Source organism: Rhinopithecus roxellana, chromosome 16 (assembly GCF_007565055.1).
Source record: "Rhinopithecus roxellana isolate Shanxi Qingling chromosome 16, ASM756505v1, whole genome shotgun sequence".
Taxonomy (NCBI): Eukaryota; Metazoa; Chordata; class Mammalia; order Primates; family Cercopithecidae; genus Rhinopithecus; species Rhinopithecus roxellana.
In genome coordinates, this window is record NC_044564.1 from 48647299 (window position 1) to 48668735 (window position 21437).

The following is a 21437-nucleotide window of genomic DNA, read 5'->3' on the forward strand; positions in this document are numbered from 1 at the left end:
ATGGTATGCGTATATAATATACATGTAGACATACATGTAGACAGAGAAAGACTGATTTTTTTTTTTTTTTAGTAGTTAATCCTTACATGACAACTCTACTGTGAATGCTATTTCAACTTTGCAACTATTTTTTTAATTCTCACCTTTGGTTTGCCTCTTCATCCTTCCAGGGCCAAAGAGATAAACAAAATTCAGCTTGTGAATCTATGATATTCTTTGTCACATAAATTCCACATTTCTACCTAACATAAAATGTTCCAGTTTTATGACTCAGCACATTTCTTTGGCGGTTAACAAAATCAGAGGGTTTCAGGAATGAATTGTGAAAGCTAAACAGAATTAAGGATTTAAATCGTGACATTATGTTGCTGCAACTCTGCATTTACTTGACAGAAAACAAAGTCATAGTTCCCACCAGCATAGCCTCCATGAATATAGAAAACCCTCCCATTCGCTGGCTGTGCACTGACATTAATACAGTGATATTGTTTTCTAACAAATGATCCAGAGCTGTTGTTTTAAAGTTTCGGGCCCTTGAGGGTGTCAAACCTCAATCTCAGTATTTTTTGTTCATAAATTTGTCTTGGCTTTCCTCCTTCTTCAATTAAAATTTATCCTACTTTTTAAAAGATATAAGCCAGTTTCATAGAGCTAGCACTACTGTACTTATGGTTTTTGGCTGACAAAGGCAGTAAAGCCCTTAAGAGTGTGTGTATGGCTTTGAAGGTTTTAAGACACTGTGTGGAAACTGCTGCTGTATTGAAACACATGATTAACCCTTGACCATAAATAGGATACTTTTGAAATGGGGGTCTACATCTTCATTTCAGTTTTTCATCATTGTCTTTTAAGGTTAATGAAGTATGTATATTTTTGTTAAGATCGAAATGATTAAAATGTGCTTATTCTACTACTAAGAACAAAAACATCATTCAGCATCCCTAAAATCAATCACAGAGTATAAGGGATTTGGGGCTCTCTGTAATATCATAAAATGTTCCAATTTTATGACTCAGCACATTTCTTTAGCTGCTAACAAAATCAGAAGGTTTCAGGAATGAATTGTGAAAGCTAAACAGAATTAAGGACTTAAATTGTGACATTATGTTGCTGCAACTCTCCATTTACTTGACAGAAAACGAAGTCATAACCTCATTTTTACTCTCTACTACATGTATGAGGGATTTGAGTCCATTTGGCTAAGCCTATGGCTGACATATAACTTTGGCATGATGCTTAACCTCTGTAAGCCCCAGATTCTTATTCGTATCCTGGAATTTTATAATATTGACCATACAATGTTATTAAGATTACATGAAATTCTATATGCCATAGCAACTGCAGAATAATTTATGAATATAATGTATTATTGCTGAGCAGTGATTAATTGCCTCATAATGAAGAAACAAATTTCCAAAGACACAGAATTGTATTTTAAAATTATTTATAAAAATGCCTATGTAGAATGACATGCTACATAAACATTCTGAATATATTTAAGTATGATTTACAGAGCATGACCCATTGACAAAACATGAGTTTAATTTATCATTGTAAATAATAATTTATTGAATCTTTTCCCAATCGGATGATAAAAACATAATCTAACCTAACATTATGTTAAGGTGTATATGATTTAAGTTTAGAGGCTATAAAGTAAATTTTAGTACAAATAACTTCAGCCCACAAAGAAATTATTCCCCTAAGGTGAATTATAGGGATGAGAAATTGATGTTCCCCTAGAAATAATGTTAAAAATAGGAGAAGGAAGAAGGGAAGTGTTCTAGGTGAAATTACAACACTCTGGTGATGCCGTACTAGACCTAGAACACTGTAGATTTGCAATGGAAACTGGCAACGGATGATTATACATGTTGGAATGAAAATAAGTATTATATCATGTGACTCTTCCCCTAATGGAAGTGTGACCAAAAGAGGAAAGAGGAACAATGGTCATGGTGATTCACTCTGGCAGTGGTCAGCTAAGCCCATCAAGGAATACAATGTTTCATGCAGAGTTTTAAAGAATGCAGAGGCATTGGTCAAGTAGAGAAGGAAGAACCTAGCATTTCAGATGAAGGGACAGCATATTCAGCGTTTGAGAAACCTAGAACAACATGGTTCATGAGGGGAATAATCAATAATTTGGTTTGCTGAAGCATAAAGTATACAAAGATTTATACAGAAATGAAGAAATTTGAAGAAAGATACTTCCAGAGCCAGAGCCAGACTTTAGATGCTGCGCTGACCATGCTGGGGATGGAGAGCCACTGACGGGTATTGATCAGGGGATGGCACCATTGATCATTTTGGAAAGAACACACTGATGGCAGTGTTCTCTGGAGGCAGCTGGCTTTGTCATGGTCCTCTGCCATTAACTTTGTAGGTAAATGGCAACCCTAAATGTTACAGAACACAATACATTTATTTCCAAGCATTAGAATAAAAGCAAGGAGCCTGAGGGACATTTAAGAGCGCTTGGTCCTGTGTGTTACTCAAACTTTGGTCACTGTTGTGATACCATCATGATTTTCTCTTATCCACAAATCATTTTTACTCTAGTTTGTTAAATATTTTTGATGGGCTCATTTTTTCAAAACTCCAAAAAGAAAAAAATTATATCTTCAAGCACTAGTATTTGTTAAATTTGTAGGTTTACCCATTCCTTCTATATTATATATTAACATAAACCTAACTATCAAAAGAAAAATGCTTATCTGGGCATTTTTAGGGCGGTACCATCTGGGTACCGCCCTAAAAAATCCTTCTTTAGGAAACACTGGTCAACCTGATGGCATCGTTTTCCAATGAAGAATTAATGTGCAAGGAAATCAGATGATTTGCCTACATCCTCTATGTGCTAACCATGTGCCACAATTCTAGGTGCTGGGGCCACATCAGCTGGGGCAACATCAGATCAATATCACTGAGCTCTTTTCTCCCCTAATTTGTTCACTTATCTCGTCATCAGTTACAAAATCACTGCCCTCAGGAACTTACATTCTAGTAGGGGACACAGACGAAAAACAAACACACAAAAACACAGCATAATGGCAGGTAATGTGAGGGACTCTGAGGAAAATAGAGGGAAGCAAAGGAATAAATAATGACACGGTGTACCTTTAGATATGATGGTCAAGAAAGACCTCTGAGCAGTCCAGATATGTTGAGAGGGTGAACTGTGGCATATCTGAGGATGCTGAGGATGGCTCTATCCAGGTACAGGAATGACAGGAACAAAGTCCCCGCAAGGAGATCTTGCCTGATACGTTTGAGAAAGAGCAAAGGCAAACTAGTGATGGTGCCATGAAAGCCCGTCTTTGGCCGGGCGCGGTGGCTCAAGCCTGTAATCCCAGCACTTTGGGAGGCCGAGACGGGCGGATCACGAGGTCAGGAGATCGAGACCATCCTGGCTAACACGGTGAAACCCCGTCTCTACTAAAAAATACAAAAAACTAGCCGGGCGAGGTGGCGGGCGCCTGTAGTCCCAGCTACTGGGAGGCTGAGGCAGGAGAATGGCGTAAACCCGGGAGGTAGAGCTTGCAGTGAGCTGAGATCCGGCCACTGCACTCCAGCCCAGGCGACAGAGCGAGACTCCGTCTCAAAAAAAAAAAAAAAAAAAAAAAGCCCGTCTTTTAAAACCACTACTACTCCTTCCTTCTTGACACCTCACCATTCACACCCCTTTTTTCTGTACCAAGAGTTGACTGGGACCAGTTCCAGCCTACTACCTGTTTTATTGGAACAAAACCATGATCATTTGTTTACTTGTTGTTTATGGGAGTTTTTATGCTATAACAAGAGTTGAGTATTACTACAGAGACTGTATCACCCTCAAAGAGCCTAAAATATGTACCATCTGGCCCTTAGCAGAAAACGTTTGCTGATCACTACTTTGTATCATGCTCTTTAGTCGATGCAGTTGTCAAATGTGAACATCCCAGAAAAATACTGCTTTGGACATCTTTATAATAATGAAATACGCATTTCCATGTTACAGTCTAGTTACTGCTGGTAGAAAATCTGATTTTACTTTTTCAAAATGGAGTTGTGCACCATTAGAAACTTTTTAGTATTTTATCTTCAGGTGGGATTTTTCTTTAACGATGAATGGGAAGAATAAGGTATCTGCCATTGCATAAAGAAAGGAGTGAGGAAGAAGCACAGTAAGCCTTACACTTGGGGTTTTCTCTTGTTAGTATTGAAATTATATTCACTCTAAACTACATCTGAAACAGGTTGATAATATACCCTGTTGGGAGTTGCACTGTCAGGTGATGCACAAGAATTTATACAGATCTATGTGGATGGTGTGGCCTAGAGCTACAAGTCTCTTTGGAGCTAATTACCTTCTTAAATCAAAGGGTCCTAAAGATAATCTACAACCTCACATGAAATAGTTGCTGTGCTCACCTGGGACTACCTTTTTAGTAAAAAAGGTAAAGTAAAATGCCCAGGGTTCTGGCAGCAATATTTTTTTTTTTTTTTTTTTTTTTTTTTTTTTTTTTTTGAGGCGGAGTCTCGCTCTGTCGCCCGGACTGGAGTGCAGTGGCCAGATCTCAGCTCACTGCAAGCTCCGCCTCCTGGGTTCACGCCATTCTCCTGCCTCAGCCTCCCGAGTAGCTGGGACTACAGGCGCCCGCCACCTCGCCGGGCTAGTTTTTGTATTTTTAGTAGAGACGGGGTTTCACCGTGTTAGCCAGGATGGTCTCGATCTCCTGACCTCGTGATCCGCCCGTCTCGGCCTCCCAAAGTGCTGGGATTACAGGCTTGAGCCACCGCGCCCGGCCGGCAGCAATATTTTTGTCTTTGGTGTAAAGTTCATGGAAGGCTCCTCTTATTCTATTCTCTATTGAATAGTTATTTATCTTTATAAAGGGAAAACAAAACAAAAACAAGTAAGACTGCAGAGAATAGGATAAAAAAATGCACAAGCAATATTTAAAGACTCCGTATATATGTAACTTGGTGTTTAAAGTAATTCAGATGAAGGGTTGGAGTAGTATCTAGTGAAGAAGGAAGTTGAGAAAGCTGAATTGTTAAAATATTTCTTACATTAGGAAGATTATCTACAATCAATTTATTTACTCTCACAGACCCACTACAGCCTACCAGCTTGGTGTATCTTTCAGGTGTTTGCCTGCCCACCCACCCAGCTCCCCGCTTCTCATTTCCCCACTTCCCTCCTCTTCTCCCTTTGTTTCTCTAGAAAACTCACCCTCCACATTGTAAAACTTTCTTTTCCAAATCGTCCCCACTGAATCCCTCTATCTTTTTACTTAATTCTCCTTGCTTCATCTCTTCCTGAGATACTCATCCCCAATAACCTCCTATTATCATATGGTCAAGCTTGACAGTTGAAAAAGTATTTTCTGACTATATAAAATATAGTTTCTGACTATAAACATGTGATTACAGAAGAAAACTTTGGAAAACATGGAAAGGCAAAAGGAGTAAAATAAAAATTAGCTACATAGTTACCACCTTAAAAATGTTTCCGACCTATCACCTCTGTATCTATTTAAAATTTATAGTTTTTCTGCCCTTAATATTTTATGGCCTGCTTTTTCACATAACAACATGAAAATGTTTATTTCTCTAGGTAATTAAGCAGTCTTTTGAAACCTGATTAAGATCACCAAATGGCATGAAACACTGTTTATTTGATTCCTCTCCTATTGATAGACTTCATTTGTTTCCACTTTTTCTGTATTATAAATAACACTGCAGTGAACATCTCTGTGTGCTCACATCTCTGATGATTCCTTTGGGATAAGTGCTTAGGAGTGTTACAGCTGCAGAGAAGGAAGGGTATATATGTCATTAAGGCTGTCACCACGTGCTATTCTGTAGCCAACTCCTGAAGACAGGCAAAGGGACTTCCTCCATCATGTGTTAAACTCAGTCTGATGTTTCATTTGGTTCTTACTTATCATAATGTTTCCCCAGCTGAAAGTCACTAGGTAGTTTATTGTTTCTTTCTCTGGGGAAAACTTGCAAGTGACAGACCAGAAAACGTGGGAGTTTGAAGAAGATCAATCCTAGAAAGAGCAGAGGGCCAAAAAGATGGCTCAGGACCTAATTCAAGTTTGAAATAAGTCATTCGGTTCCCAGTATTATGCTTGTTGAGTGTCCAAATGACACGTACTAGGTGTTTTGACAGAGGATTATGGAAAAATGAAAACCAAAGCCCCATTGCCCTCATAGATTTACCGTCCACAAGAAAAGGGAAGAATGCCATCTCTTAGCAATTACCTCTGCGTTTGGGAAGAGAAAAGTCCTTTGGAGATGAAGTGCTCATATATTCACTTTTTAAAAAGTATTTTTGCCTTCTAGAAATTTAAGTTCTTTTCTCCCCCAGTTTGTTCACTTATCCAGTCAAGAATACTATTATCTAAAATATTCACTCTTGGATGATATATGAAAGAGCCCTTTCTATGTGACTGAATACCAGCTGGAATCTCTCCATTGGGCCACCCCAGATAAACATATCATGGCATCACAGCTTTTGATCTGCATCCTTAAGCTACCATGGTCACAGCTCACCTCTTTTTTGATAAGGAAGCAGGACTGTAGGTTTCTAATCATACATTTGCGATTGCTAGAGGGGCAGGAGAATAAGAAGTATGATCAGACAAGTTTTATTATTGACATTTTAGAAGTTCTCGAAGGTCTCCGACAAACTCCAACTTCATTCTTCTCAGGCTCGTGTTCAGGGACCAAAATATTCTATTGAAACGCTCAGAGATTTTAGCAGTTTCTCTTTAAAGAAATGCTATCATTCCATTCTTTGGGGATGGTGGAACAATGTCTCTTGTGTGCTCCAACCACTCAGATCATTCATACACTGTTTCTTTAGAAGGATTTGCTTTCCAAAGTTGAACTTTCAGAACTCAGAACACCTTATCACACTTTCACAAGCTTTCTCTCTGAAAATGGAAAAAGAAAAAGGGAGGGGTAGGCGGGGGAGCCTGTTAGGACCTGTGCCAGTTAAATCCGATCTCTCCAGGGATTTGTTTTTCTTCTGGCGTCAGATTAGATGTTCAAATCAAGCAGTGTTTGAGGGCTGGGAGGGAATGTCCATGGGATTCTTAGTGAGGCTAATCCCGAAGCAGCACATTCCAAGGGGCTAATCTGCCCAAGTTCATTGCTTACTTGAAACGTCTCTTGGGGGAAGAGCCGAACAAGTGACTTTTTTTTTTTCCAGTGGGCGGTCATAAGAGCAGTATTAACGGAATGACCAGCCCCTAGCTGCAGCAAAATGAAAGCAACAGGAGCTGCTCCGGGGACTGCTTTTGCCAGCACCCAGAGTCAGTGCTCAGGTAAAATGATTTCGGCTAACTTTTCTCTTGTTCAACTTCTCAGTATTGGATCTGGGGACCTAGAGGAAGACCAAAGATCCACACCCAGGGAGGCGTGGAGGGAAAGGGCAAAATGAACATATGAATTTAGTACCTTTGGGTTGGGGATTTTTTTTTTGATGAAGACAGGGTATACATTTGAAACGAGAGGGTGACAAATGAGAAGCATGGTGAAGCTTCTCTTGTAATTTGTTCCTATAAAGTTAGTGAACTCTTTCCTAATCTTGCAATTACTGGTCTGAGTGGTTGTCCTTCTGTTAAGCTTCCCTGCTGAAGAAGAGATTGCAACAGCACGTTCTAAGGTTTTTTGGAAATGAGTTTAATATACCCTGTGTGTATGTGCTTGTAAATCTTCCTGCCTGGAGAACTTGATTCAATAGCTGGTGGGGAGTACATAGTAAGAAGATTCAAAGTAGTTTGAGGACTAACATTTGTAGCGAAGACTTTGTGAAAACCATTGAATCCTGCTTAAATGAAATGACTTAATTTTCTTAAAGCAATATTTACAGACTTTTGTTTCCGTTATTTTGATGTTGTATTGACTGTATATTTACCTTTCAAAATTAGTAGTTGCTTTATTCTTTGAGGGTAATCATTATACTTTGTTCAGTGTGAGTGTCCTCATTTCTGTTTTGAATATGATGTCTTTTAATTATTAGCCTTTGAAAAACACTTCCCTGTTACACATCACACATGACTGATGATGCAGAAAGACAAGAAAGAAAATAGCCAGTCCTTCACAAACTCAGTCATGGTTATGTGCATTCTACCTTTAGAAAAGAATATACAGAGAGGTTTTCTGGGGGCCATAGAAGGCATCTTTTCTAAGCGTACATGAGACTTCCAAAGCATATTTAAAAAGAAAAGATTTTAAGACATGATGTCTGTTAAAGTTTTGTATTAAAAGAGAATTGAAGGGTCAGCTAGAAACATAGCACATCAAAACTATTTCATGCTTTCTAACGTTGAGGATAACTATTCTGAGATAACTGAGTTGGATATTGAAGCAAAGTGTAAAGCTTCCTATAGAGTAGTTCAAAACCTTCAAACAATGAAAAGGAATTTGTTTAGGAAACAAGTTAAACCAGGATTAAACGTCAAAATGCCCTCTCCAATAAAATAAATTTAAAAATCTAATACCTGATGTTCAATGTTCACACTAAAGACCTGAATAAAAGCATGATAAAGGGAAGCTCACAATATAGTAATTATGCATGATACTTTGTAGAATTCCTAACTCATGTGTTGTACCTGCTTTCTTTCTATTGTGTATTATACTTAATGAAAAAATCCAATTTAATTATGAATGATGGAGAAATTTCTTAATGTTCTGTTTCTCTTTTGTTTTATTCCCAATTTTCTGTGCCTTTGCAAGGGAAATGATTAATCTGCTAATAATAAGAAATAAAAATGATTCTCAATCTTTTCGCTAACAATGATGTAGCGTTTCACCTTTGAGAAGGTAATTAAGTAGCAAAACTACACATGAATTAAATTATTTTTTTACTGAAACGCTAACTGGCTGGCAATCCATATGTAGGAATGCTTACCACCCATCATCTGCTAAAACTTCCAGTGCTTTCCAGGCTAACAATGGGATCCATGAGCAAGAGAAATAAAGAAGGTGTCCTTGAAAAGTCTAATCCATTTGTCTTTGGAGCACAGATTCTTAAATGAGGGGTCTTGTGCTTACATTTCTTTGCTGTATAGCCATTTCTTGAATTCTGGTGTCTTCCTAATGTCCCACCTTCATCCTTTACCCCAAGGAGAAAGGAAGAAGACATAGCAGAGTATTCATTCTTGCACATGTGAAGACTAGAAGAGGAGAATGAGAAAGGGAAAGATGCAGGATGAACTGGTTCCAAGACCTGTCTCTGGGAGCCAGCTCTGTCCGAATGCCAGGATACTGGGCCAGGATACTCCTGGGCATACCTGTAACAAGGATATGTCATATCCATAACATCTAATGTTTTAATGGCAATTTAGCAGAGTGGGTAAGAGTGTGAACTCTGAAGCCACACTGTTCAAGTTCAAGTCCTGGCTTTAGAATTTATTGCTGCATCTCTCTGCCTCAATTTCTTCATTGGTAAAATGGATATAAAAGTAGTACTTGCCTCACAGAGTCCTTATGGGATCCAGGGAGACAATGTATTAATATATTTGGCACAAGACCAAGCACATGATGCACACTTACTGAATGTTATTCATTGTTATTACCTGTTGAGCTCCTACTACATATGCCAGGTACTTTATCTGAATCATCTGGTTTGATTATCCTAACAACTCTTTAAAGTAGCTGGAATTATCCATGTGATATAGAAGAGGTTCCAAAATGTTAAATAACCTTCCTATCTACCTTGTTAGTGGCCAGCCAGGGCTTGTGGGTTCCTATCATCCCCAACACAAAGGGAGACCAATTTAGGTTGGGTCTCCTAGAGTAATTTCATAGTCCCCTCATCTGAACCTTCATCTGAACTTTTAGTACCAGAATCAACCCTGGACAGGCCTCTCTTCTTGGAGCAAAGCATGGTACTCCCAAAATCATCATAGCAATGCTGTATTTCAGGTATTGCTTCTGTCTCCATTTTATAGATGAGGAAAACTGAGGATCAAAGAAATCATGTAACTTTCTCTGGGTCACAGAGTCCCACTCACACCACTTTTTCTAAATGCAGACCTCATGCTCTACCCATGGCAAGGCTTGTCCCACTTTTTCTCAGGGAGCATTGGTCAGCACTCTCTAAAATTCCCAGATGCTCTCCCACAAAAGAGCTTTCTGAATGCTGGCCAAAGTTGAACACAAAAAGAGAAGGAAAGTAAATTCTCTTTTTTCTGCTCTCTAAAGTGTAGGAAAAGTTGGTTTCAAATGTCCAGTGAAGAACATTTTACCCTCTTTCGGCCAAGAGATATTATCAATGAAAGTATTCAGTGTCTAGAGAAAAATCATGGCCTATGAATAGTTTAGCGAACAGGCTTTTTACAAAGATAAAGACTGGCTGTCTATGCTGCTAAGCTCATTTTTGTTACAAAGAGGTAGCCACTAGCCTTTTCTACCTGTTTGAAAAGAAAAATATTTGAGATTAGACATTGGGAATTTTTCATGTTTAGCTGAAAGACAAAACTGCAAATGTTACCTTTGTCATGTGAGAATCCAGAGGCCCCTCTGGACCTGAGGGTCTCTGAGGCAGGGTGGGTATTCCTTTTCATGTGGACAATGCATGAACACCCAGAAATTATTCCACGTGATAGTGACCATTACTGAAACAGGATGCAGTTTGTTTGTGCCCCTCAACCATGGCTCATGTTGCTCCTTGTAAAATGTGCATTGTCATGAGTATTAGGCAATTACTGCCTTCAGTGCCACATGCTTGCCTAGACTTCCCTTGTGAGAGAGGAGGGAGGTACAAGACTGAACTACTGAGGACCAATCAGAATTTAGCACAACTTATAGACATCTGAGTCATTGGCAGAGTCAAGATTAATTACCGTTCAACCCATGGGGGCTTATAAGAGTTAACACCATCGAGACAGGTCAAATCAACAGCTCAGTTGTGCTATAGTCCTGTATATAAGAGTGTGAATTTAGTACTGATGCTGCATTAGAGAGAAGATGATGCCATGTAGAAATAACATTGCAGGTTGCTCTAGCAACTTCCATCTTAAAGGCTTAGAGAAGGAATCTTCTGAGCAGCTTGTTGAATTTCATGGGAGACTCCTCTGCTATTGCAAATACTGGTAAAGAAAACCATGAAGGGATGCAGGATGGACAACTGCTTTGGAATAGAGATTGTACAGTTTTCCGGAACATCCTTTGTCCATATGGGAACCCAATCTCAGTGGCAGGACTTCTGGGTGGACGGACCCAACAGTGCCCATTCTAAGAAGCTGTATGTGCTCTGCTGAAGGGCATGTAGGGTGCATAAAAAAATGGTGCTACCTTACTTTTTTCCAAAGGCATTACCTGTAAAATTTTGGACTATGATAAAAACATTTGTCTTCCTCATGCTTTTATTTCTTCCCCTCCCCGCCCCCGCCCCATACTTAGCACTGACTGCTAATTAGAAAAAACATAGTGATACATTAGGGCTTTTGAGTTATGCAATTCTCTTGCCATTTTTCTTTCCTTCTACAAGGAAAATCTAATGGAAGTGTCAGCCGTGAAAACCTTATACTTATTTAGATGCATTTCTTCCTACTACTGTATACTTGTTTTCTATAAGGTTACAAACACACTATTCTATCCCTCCAAATTTATTTTCTCTGCAAATAGCATTGTCTTTCTATTCTGAATTTGTATATAATTCCATTGCTAACTTTTTTTTAATTATGGTCAGTTCCTTTAAGTCTCAGTATTGTGATGTTAAATAACCTAATCAGCAGGTATGGGGAGTAATTGATTTTGTTATGTTTATGTGTGAAATAACCACAATTTCAATTCAATTTGTGATATATTAGTCTCATATGATTATGAAATTTTGCTTTCCAGTTAAAAATATTTCACAGTATGTTCACCTTTCCTTTTTTTTTTCTTTTTTTTGTTTTCTTTTTCAGGCTCAGAAATCCTGGATAGAAAGAGCATTTTATAAAAGAGAATGTGTCCACATCATACCCAGCACCAAAGACCCCCATAGGTAATCTCGCTGTCTATAATGTGTTGAGAACATGAAGTAATTATACAAAAAACCTACAAGAGTAATCATGACCTGTTGCAAGGGAAACACTGTCAAATTAAATATCTTTTATATTGTTTTTGGACACCTTTGAAGCAATCTTATTTCCACACACTATATATGTCAGGCCTATAATTAATTATTAATCTAAAAGCCTGTAAAGAAAAACATATATATCATTGTGGAAGGAATTAATCACCGTATATAATAATGGATTATGTTTTTCGTTACGGTTATTGGTTTTTCCTTTTAAGTACTTCTTCCAAAAGCTTAGTTTGTACAAACATGTTCTGCAAGAGGAAGAAAAGAAAGAGACTTAAATAAAAGACTCCTAGCAGATTCCTAACTAAACTGTAGGCCTTCAGATTCCCATTTAAGCACGTTGTTAGCACCCTACTTACCTTCCTTAGGATCAACAATATATGAGATAAAAAGCATTTGGGATAAAGTAGCGTATATATGTCTGAAATGCCTTTATGAATGGGCAATTTAAGAAATCAGTTCAAAATATAGACTCAAGAGTCTCTGAGACTGTCTGTGTAACCTTGCACAAATTACCTAACCTTCAAAACTACAATATTTCATCTATACAATGGATGCTAAATTGTTAGTTTTTAATAAATGGCAGCTATGTATTGTAACTATTATTACTAGTAGTTGTAAAAGTAGTAATAGTAATGTATGAAGGACATTTTCATGATAGAGCAAAGTTTAAGTTTTCAAATATCTCATGAATATTTTTTCATTGTTTCATCAAGAACACTTAAGCCTGCAGATTTTTATTCTCAGAATTGGATATTTGACAGCACATGTCTATTGGGAAGAGACATGTTCAGTTGTGACACACATATAAGTGAGATTCCTCATTTAAATGTGCATATGAAACTTCTCCGCCTCAAAGCTCTTCAGAGGCCTTTGTGCTTTGATAGATTTGATAGATGGGCAGAGTGTGAAGTAGAAAAATCCAGAGATCTTTTGTTTGCAGGTGTCCAATCCTGAACAAAATGCCAGGTACAAAAGAGGTGGATGGAGAAGGACAGGAGACAGATTACAGCTTATACAGCTAAAGGAAAATGGGTAGAGGGGAGAAAAGAAAAGATACGTATATCATGGAAAGCCTGAGTTTACCAATGCCTGATTTAGCCACATGGTGGAATTCTCCCTGAGAATTCACTGACAGGTGTTGGCACAGACTTTAGAATTCTCCAGCTGGTTGCCTTAAGTGTGTATCCCAATACTGACTAATACCACGGGTTCACTTTAACCTCTTCTGTTATAGGTGTTGCTGTGGGCGTCTGATAGGCCAACATGTTGGCCTCACCCCCAGTATCTCTGTGCTTCAGAATGAGAAAAATGAAAGTCGCCTGTCCCGAAATGACATCCAGTCTGAAAAGTGGTCCATCAGCAAACACACTCAACTCAGCCCTACCGATGCTTTTGGGACCATTGAGTTCCAAGGAGGCGGCCATTCCAACAAAGCCATGGTAATCAGAAAGCCGTTCAGTTGCTCCCAAGTGCTATCTCAAGTCTCAAGTCCTGAAAAGGGGTGGTTAAGAGCCTGAAATTTAGTCTTTGGGCCTAATCTCTACTCTGCCACCGTCTGACGAGGTGACCTGCTCTGAGTGGCCTGCCCCTGTGTGTCTCAGCCCTTCCTCTATAAAATGGGGAAAAGAAAAATTTCCTCCTGGGATTTTTAAAGTAATTAGTGACTTTTAAATAATTACAGACACAGTGACTCTTATTATTAATTATTTTAAAATAGCTTTCTATAGTTACTCACTGTTTATTATGTTATTTTCTGGGTCTCATCTATTAAGGCATATTTTTCTAACTCCTTTTTTTACCCCTCTGGTGAGAATGTGTTGCCTTTAGACTTCTGTTTTGTTCTGTTGGTAACTAGCATTTCTCTTAATTCAAAGTAGAAATGGTTAACTCCGCCTATTTCTTTCCTTGTTCTAAGAGAAATATTGCCATCCAAATTAAGTGCTTTTTCTCCAAGCAGCTGTGCTCAATAATGTTCTCAATAGAAGAGTCCACATAAAAAGCATTTTTTTGAGTTGGGGAGACTTAGGAAATATGCAAATGTTACTTCTAAGAGTTGTTGCTTTTAAATTTCACCTTTCATCATGGGCCACTTCCTAGTTAACTGACAGAATTTGTCTAGCATGTATTATGAAAATTCTAGACGCTATTGTCTAACAAGCTTGCTTCTAACTGTTAAAAGAGAGAAAACCAGCTGAGGGTGGAGCAGGAGATGGCTGATCTTAGGTGTGTCATGGAGTTTTTAAGTCTGGAGAAGAAATGTTGCTTAAAGAAGCATACTCCAGACCACAAGGGAAGTCACCTCACATGAATGGCAGTCGAAAAATGTGCAATAAAGCCACCTCTTTCTTCTCTTTTCTCACCTCTCCCTTCCCTGTCTCTCTCCTCTTCCCCTTTCCCTGCCTCGCACCCCCGCCACTGCAGTAATTTCTTTACTAAGAATGACTGACTGAGCTATTTTAACACTTCTTTTCTATGAAATATAATTCTGAGCTATATATTAAATTAAAACCAGTTCTGAACTATATTTTAGAAAGAAAAACGATGCTATTTGCAACCTCCAGCAAGGCTTGGGAAAACAAAGAATGAGTTAGTCTTGGCCTATACAAAACTAAGGGAAATGGAAATCTGTCAACTTCCTCACTCACTTAAGAGATGCATTTTTTCACACAAGATTATTAACTGTCCCCAATTCAGTATAGTCACTGTTCACAGTATGAGATTGATCCACACACAATGTAGATTCTCTGAAACCACATGTTAAAAGTCATGCAAGGTCTTCCTGTAAGGAAAGTGCTGTAAATGAGGATGTGGCTTGCTGGATAAGAATCACTGTAGAGTGGTACACCCAGTGCCTTCACAGGATGCTTGAATAGTGCCTACAAGCCTCGTGTGGTTAGCCCAGTAGGCATATGATAAGCCTCTGCTCATCATTTCCACTGTTAAGAGTTAGTGGCAGGTATGGAGCATGAATATGCTTGTAAGTGAGAGCATCCCTCAACCTTGTCACCTTAGGAGACTCTGACCATGATGCTGCCATTGTGCAAATGTGCACTCCTCTGTCTTTTGGGGACTGATTTCAGACAATGTAGAGATCACAAGAGAAAAGCAGTCTGTATTTTCATCAAATGGTAGTTTTAATGGAAAATGAATCAGAAGTACCTGAAATTCATAAAACCTAGAGCTTAGTCATAAGTAACTTACACTGTTTTTTACAAGTCCAGTCTATTCCATGAAGATAAAGTTTTCTACCATTAAAAAATATCTTTTAAAAATGGAGCATTAGTAGTGAAGTATTAGTATTAGGAGTTTAGAAGCGAAGAATGTAGATTGTGGATTTAGATAATACAAGTTTAACCCAGAACCATCATATAATGCTATGACATAGAGAAAATTACTTAAATTTTCTGAGCCTCAGTAATTTTATTCTGCTGTATAAATGGTTGGTATTACTGTCATAAGCATTAAATGAGATGACTTATGTAAAGCACTTGGCATAGTGCTGGGCACACAATAGATATAAAATTAATCTAGCGCTATTAATATTATTAATACTATCATCACTATTATTTGCTTCAGTTTCTGAAAGAAATTGCAAAAACATTTTGACTAAATACTTTGAAAGACACTCATTTGAATGCACATATCTTATATATTATTTTAGAAAGCCAACTAACTTTTTCAGTTAACATTTTAATATTCTAGAAGTTCTCACCCCTTAGCCTGCTGGTTGACCACAGCATTTGAAGCCACACTACATTTTATTTACAGCCTGACTGTCACTAACAGGCTATATGACTCAGTTTACTTAGCTTCCTACTGCCTCAGTTTCCTCACTTGTAAAATGAGGATAGTAATTCTTCCTTCATATGGCTGTCTCTAAAATTAAATGAGCCAATACACGTTAAGCACTTAGAATACTGTCTGGTGTTAAAACTGAGCCACTACCTGCTGTTGGTATTATTCCTACAGAGAGCTAACTTACTGTGCTGGAAAGAGAGGCTTTGCGATTAAGATGCATGATCTCGAAGTCAGACAGAACCGGATCTCAACCCTCACTCTCTCACTGTTTAACTAGAAAGTCTTGATTAAACCATTTAACTTAGCTGAGCCTCAAGTGTTCTTATCTATAAAGCAGGCATAGTTTCTTTATTTGATGTTTTTGAAGATTAGAAAGAAAACTAAAAGTATACACTTAGTGCTCAAGATGTTTATGAAAATAATAACTACTTACACAAATAACAAAGACAGAGTAGTGAAACAGCTTCCTTTACTTCCCAGGAGTCCAAAGATGTGTTAGAATATTTCCATAGGGGTGCCAGGCTGCATAAGTCAGCAATCAGCTCTGTTCTAGTGAATGGCATTGATGACAGTCACTGGCAGGAGGGTGGGTCCATGACACCAGCCCATCACTGACAGAGATCTGTGGTCTGTAGATCACCACATTACATACTTAGACTTTCATTTTCAGTAAACCTCCTGTATCCACTCACTCCAGCAAAACAGTAAGTGAGACACTGTTGTACCTCAACAATTGAACAGCTGCCATGGGTGTGTTATCACGGTGGACAAAACCAAGATCCCTTCTCATTGTATGACTTTCCTTTTTTGGGTTTTTTTTTTCTCCTCTTGGAAATTTGTAGTGCATTTGACAGACCCTAAGAACTCTGGAGACTGAGACTCCAAACGAGTTTGTTAAAATGTGTGTCCTTCATACTATTAAAATACTTGTGCAATTGCTTTCAGAATCTATAGCAAATAATGATAACCACAATAATAGCAACTAAAATTTATGGAACATCTACTTCATCCCTGGCAGTGCCAAGTACTTACCTATGATAAGTACTTGTTTTATGTCTATAACAGTAGTATTGTTATTCCTACATGACAGAGTTACCTACTGCGGCCCTTAATAGTTAAGTAATTTCTCCATATTGCAGAGCAAATATATACTATATGTGTATTACAATATTTCAGAGTGGAAGGAAAGACTCGAAGAAGCAGATAGATCTTCCACATAGACACTGGATCTAACAGCCCTTCTGAGGCCCCACATGGCTCTATGGAACTGAGTTGTCTGTTGGTGATCAGGTTAGACAAGGTCAGCCATATACTTTGTGGAACCCAGTACAAAATGAAAAGGTAGGGTCCTGGCAGGGACAGAGAAATCAATCCTTCCTTCTGATGCCTGGCAGCCCCAACTCTCAGGGGATGGGTGACCCCTGCCATGGGATTACCACCTTCACACTGGGACATGGCTGGTATTTAAGGCAGGTGAACTTCTGCCAAGTCATCCGTGAAACACAGCATGGTTTTGCCAGCCCAAGAGAGAGAAGGCTGCTGCCTTATCATGACCCTGAAATGCTGCAAGGTACACACCCACCCTGACCTTCCCCATCCTGGAGAGGCAGGAAGGAGGTAGGACCAGGGACCACCTGTGGACTGAAGCTTCAAGACTCCACTGTCCCATTGAATTTCGTTTACTAAACACAAATTGAAGAATAAAATTATTATAAATTATAAGACAGCAAGTGCACAGCAATGGACCCTAAGCACTGGCCTTCGGAACAGCGTGACTGTATTGGTCCCACGCCCACAAAGCTGGCTCTGAGACTCGGTCTCAGAGGTTATGGCTGCCCTAGATGGTCTCAGAGCTGTCACTATGAGAGTAAACCTTTCTTTCTTTCTGAGTCTAATCAGCCAAATGAGAACCAATTTACCTTCTTATTACTACCAAATATTTAACAAGTGGAAGTTCCAGCTATTCATCCAGACATAAATAAGCATTTTGTCCACTTTGAAAACTTGCCCTTCAATTATTCTGATTCTTCTGTCTAGACAAAGGGGTGGTGTTGTCCACAGGTCAGAGGTCTCATTTCATCTGACAAGATAATTGTTTTGTGGCAACCTGTTCCTTCTTTACCTCTTATCCTCTCAAACGAACTGGCGCAGTTTGTAGAAAGGGAAAATCAGCAACCACCGTCTGTTAAAGAGTGCCAGTCTTTGCATGGGGAAGGCAAGGTTAATTTTTCACTAAGATTTAAGTCAGATTGGTCAACTGATTTAATATGCCTTCGGTCCCCTGCCTCTAACAAGAATACTTGAAAGTTGAAATGATTTTTAACAAGTGGTCACAAAACTCTAGAGGAAAGTTGACTTTTATTAACTTTTGAAGCCAAGTTGAAGCCCTTGTGTTGCCAATGTGGTCTGGACATAATATGAGACACTCTGCAGGAGTTTGGGTAGAGGATAAAGTTGGAGAAAACGAGAATCATAATTGTTATTACAATGTTGCAGGCCACGTGAGCCACCTCTCTGCTCAGGAGCACTCTGTGTATCTGTTTCATCATGCAGGCAGCACAGCAATGTGTCACAGAGTTTAAGCCACCAAGGACACTTGAGAGATTGGATGCAGCGATTCTCAACTTGCAAATTTTTGAGACGAGCACACTAATACCTATGTCCAAGGTTTACTTCTAAGAGAGTCTCATTCATTGGTCTGGCATAGACCCTGGGCATCCAGAGGTTTTTAAAAATTACCCAGGTTATTCTACTGTTCAGTCAGGCTTAAAAAACACTGACTAATCTGAACCTAGAGAAGTTAAATTATTTTCCCAGAGTCACACAATTATTTAACAACATAGTTGTTGAACCCAGCCTCCTCAGGACTCCTGTCAGTTCTGTTTCTTCTCTGTTGTGTATGCCTAATACAAGCTATAGTAGATGTTTTGTTAGGAAATATATATATGTGGGTAATTGAAAGGAAGCTAATTATTATTATGTTTCTAGCTGTTGATAAGGGAACTTGGTAATAGAATTATAAAGTCACTATTGTTTGATGAGGTTGATGAAACTCAAAAGCTGTGAGCAGGAAGGGGTCTTCGTCAACTTACATCCTAGCTTCACAGAGCCATTTTCTGTGCCTTTTCGAGTACTTTGTAGTGTTCAGTCCCCCATTCCCAGGCTTGACAGGCCCCCATAAAATCACAGTGAAAGCAGCACTTGACAGAGAAAAATTGTGGCACAGGAAGAAGACGTTCAAAGCTGACAGAAGTGAAGGATTCTGACTTCCTGTTCAGTACCAAGCTGCATCCTACCAAGCTGCAAGCCCCAGAAAGCTGTTCCCGAACAACCAGAAGACCCTGCAGTTCACTCAGATGCCCCATAAATGTCAGAACATAGAGACAAAGATAGATAATAAGAGGCAGAAGCTCTGGTTTAGGTATTATTTTACTAGAATGGAATCCAGGTGACTTTTTAGGCCCCTTTACAGAGCAACCAGAAGATGAACCCAGCAGCCAACATTGTGTCATTTCTCAAAGATTATTCTACATCTGGGGCTCACGCCTTCCATTATTTAGGAAAGGAAGCAGTGTTGGACTTGATTACAGACAGAATCTTATTTTATTACTAATCATCTCTTCCAATTAATGCTGAGCTGACTTGTGGGCCAGGTAAATAAGTGTAATCTAATTAAGGACTTGTATTTAAACCTCTCAAGTCACCCACATAATTCTCTTTAGGTTTTCTCTTGCTGTTTACACTCCTCATTAAATTAGGTTGAGCCCCTTATTATATTCTTCATATGATTTAGATAATTATTTCTAGTCCTCATGTTCACACTTTAAGCTCTGTTGAGCCTGCCAGAGGATGAAAGCCTTATTCTCTGGGCATTGTGAGTGTGAGGTGAAAGGGAATGTGGGGGTTTAAGGGAGAGATAGCAGGCAGGGGGAGACTGTCAGTAGCATGATATCTACAAGCTTATGCTCTTAATATCCTTTAGGATTGAATGTGAGATTTTAAAAATTGTCTATCTTTGAAATATGCAAATTTTATCTGGGAATCATCATTGATTGGCACGCACCAAGTAGGAAATTAAATGAGTCCCACTTCACAAAACAAAACATCTAATCAATAGGCTGTGGCTAACCAAGCAGCTTTACACACACATGGTAAGGTTTTGAGAGGTTTTGTAATCGTTCCATTGATTTTCAGTTTCTACCTTGTAATCTCAAGACCACTGAACTGGCAGTACCTTTGGAGGGTTTTTCTGAAACTGAGAATAAAACTAGAATTTATCAGTTTTATTTCTGATTCTAACCATAGATCTATTGAGAAGGAAGAACCAATTCTCTTCCAAGAAACCATCCTATCGTTGCCTCTAGAAAACTTTATGCTAAATAATTCTGGCAGAAAATTCATACACTACCCCCTATGACTAGTTCATATGCTTCCTGGAGTTTTATATTATTTCTAAACCTTGAATTTTGGCTTGTCCGCATCCCTCCCATGTAAGTACCTGATAACTCACATTGAGACATTGCAAAAACAATATGGAATAAATTACAATGACACCTCCACTTCCAGAGTTTTGTGGTTCATCAAACTAGGGATTTGATGACAGTTAATGCAATTCTAAATATTTTCTTTCTAAAATTTTATATCTATTAAACCATCATAAGCGTTAAACTCTTGCTGCATAGCAAAAGGCCCCATGGACTTGGAAAGCTGGTATCAGCAAAATTGCCTTAGCAGTCTCAAGCGACATATTCTGTTCAGCCACAGCTTTAATTCCAAGTGCCCATTTTAAAGGTGGCTACAAAGAGTTAGGAAATGAAATGGTGCTTGTTACATTTCTCAAACAGAAAGGAAAACGGGGCAAAGTTTCCACGAGAGGCTTGGAAGAAAGGCATTAAAATATTGTTAGAGCAGATTTAGCAATGGTAGTTCCCATTTTTCAGAACACTGCTTAACAAACACCAAGTAATCACTTCCAAGAATTAAAGATGGCCTTCAGTAGAAGGAGGTGGACCTGTCATTTAATATTTCCAAGAGAGTAGCCAGATTCATTGTTCTGCAGTTCCTCTACATTTTCATTGAAACAGCTGGGCAAATTTATTTGGGCTAAAATTTAGGCCTAAAGAGGTGGCTGATGAATTTTCAAAGGCAAAATGCTCTGCCAAAACTCAAACTGAGAATGCCAGAGGAAGATTATTATTATTTTTTCTTAATGAAACAGCCCAGTCTGTTCGATGCAGTAATGGCTGCTGCCCCACCCACCAACCAACCTTTGCCCACTGTGGGTTTGAGGAAGGGGAAAGGACTGTCTGGTTTGTGACACCAAATCAATGCAGAGTGAAGCCATGATAAAGTTGAGTTCTGCTTTGATAGACAAATAGATAGACATTTCTAATGATGAAGCAGTCAGAGTGGCTTTAGTAAAAAGTGCAATAAGTCACCTGCTAAGCAAAAAGACCTTTGGCACCAGGCAGAGCAAAAACTTGAGAGTTTTAGTTACTGAAGCTCTCTGCCATTTGAATGAAAGAAAATCTCTAGTTTTCTATTTATAGTCTCACAGAATGTC

General features: G+C 38.7%; 1 protein-coding gene across 33 annotated transcripts in view; it reads left to right on the top strand.

Annotated features, from left to right (window-relative positions):
* The window catches only part of TRPM3 (transient receptor potential cation channel subfamily M member 3), a 938690-nt gene that overhangs the window by 594959 nt on the left and 322294 nt on the right, over positions 1-21437 (top strand). For 26 of the 33 annotated variants that reach the window (XM_030919577.1, XM_030919573.1, XM_030919579.1 and 23 more), the window contains exons 2-3: positions 11913-11992; positions 13311-13515. In XM_030919577.1, coding sequence (XP_030775437.1) covers positions 11913-11992; positions 13311-13515 — 285 coding nt within the window. Of the gene's footprint in view, positions 1-7255; positions 7323-11912; positions 11993-13310; positions 13516-21437 lie in introns of those variants that run through there. The other 7 variants (XM_010362935.2, XM_030919581.1, XM_010362938.2 and 4 more) reach the window with 1 other exon arrangement.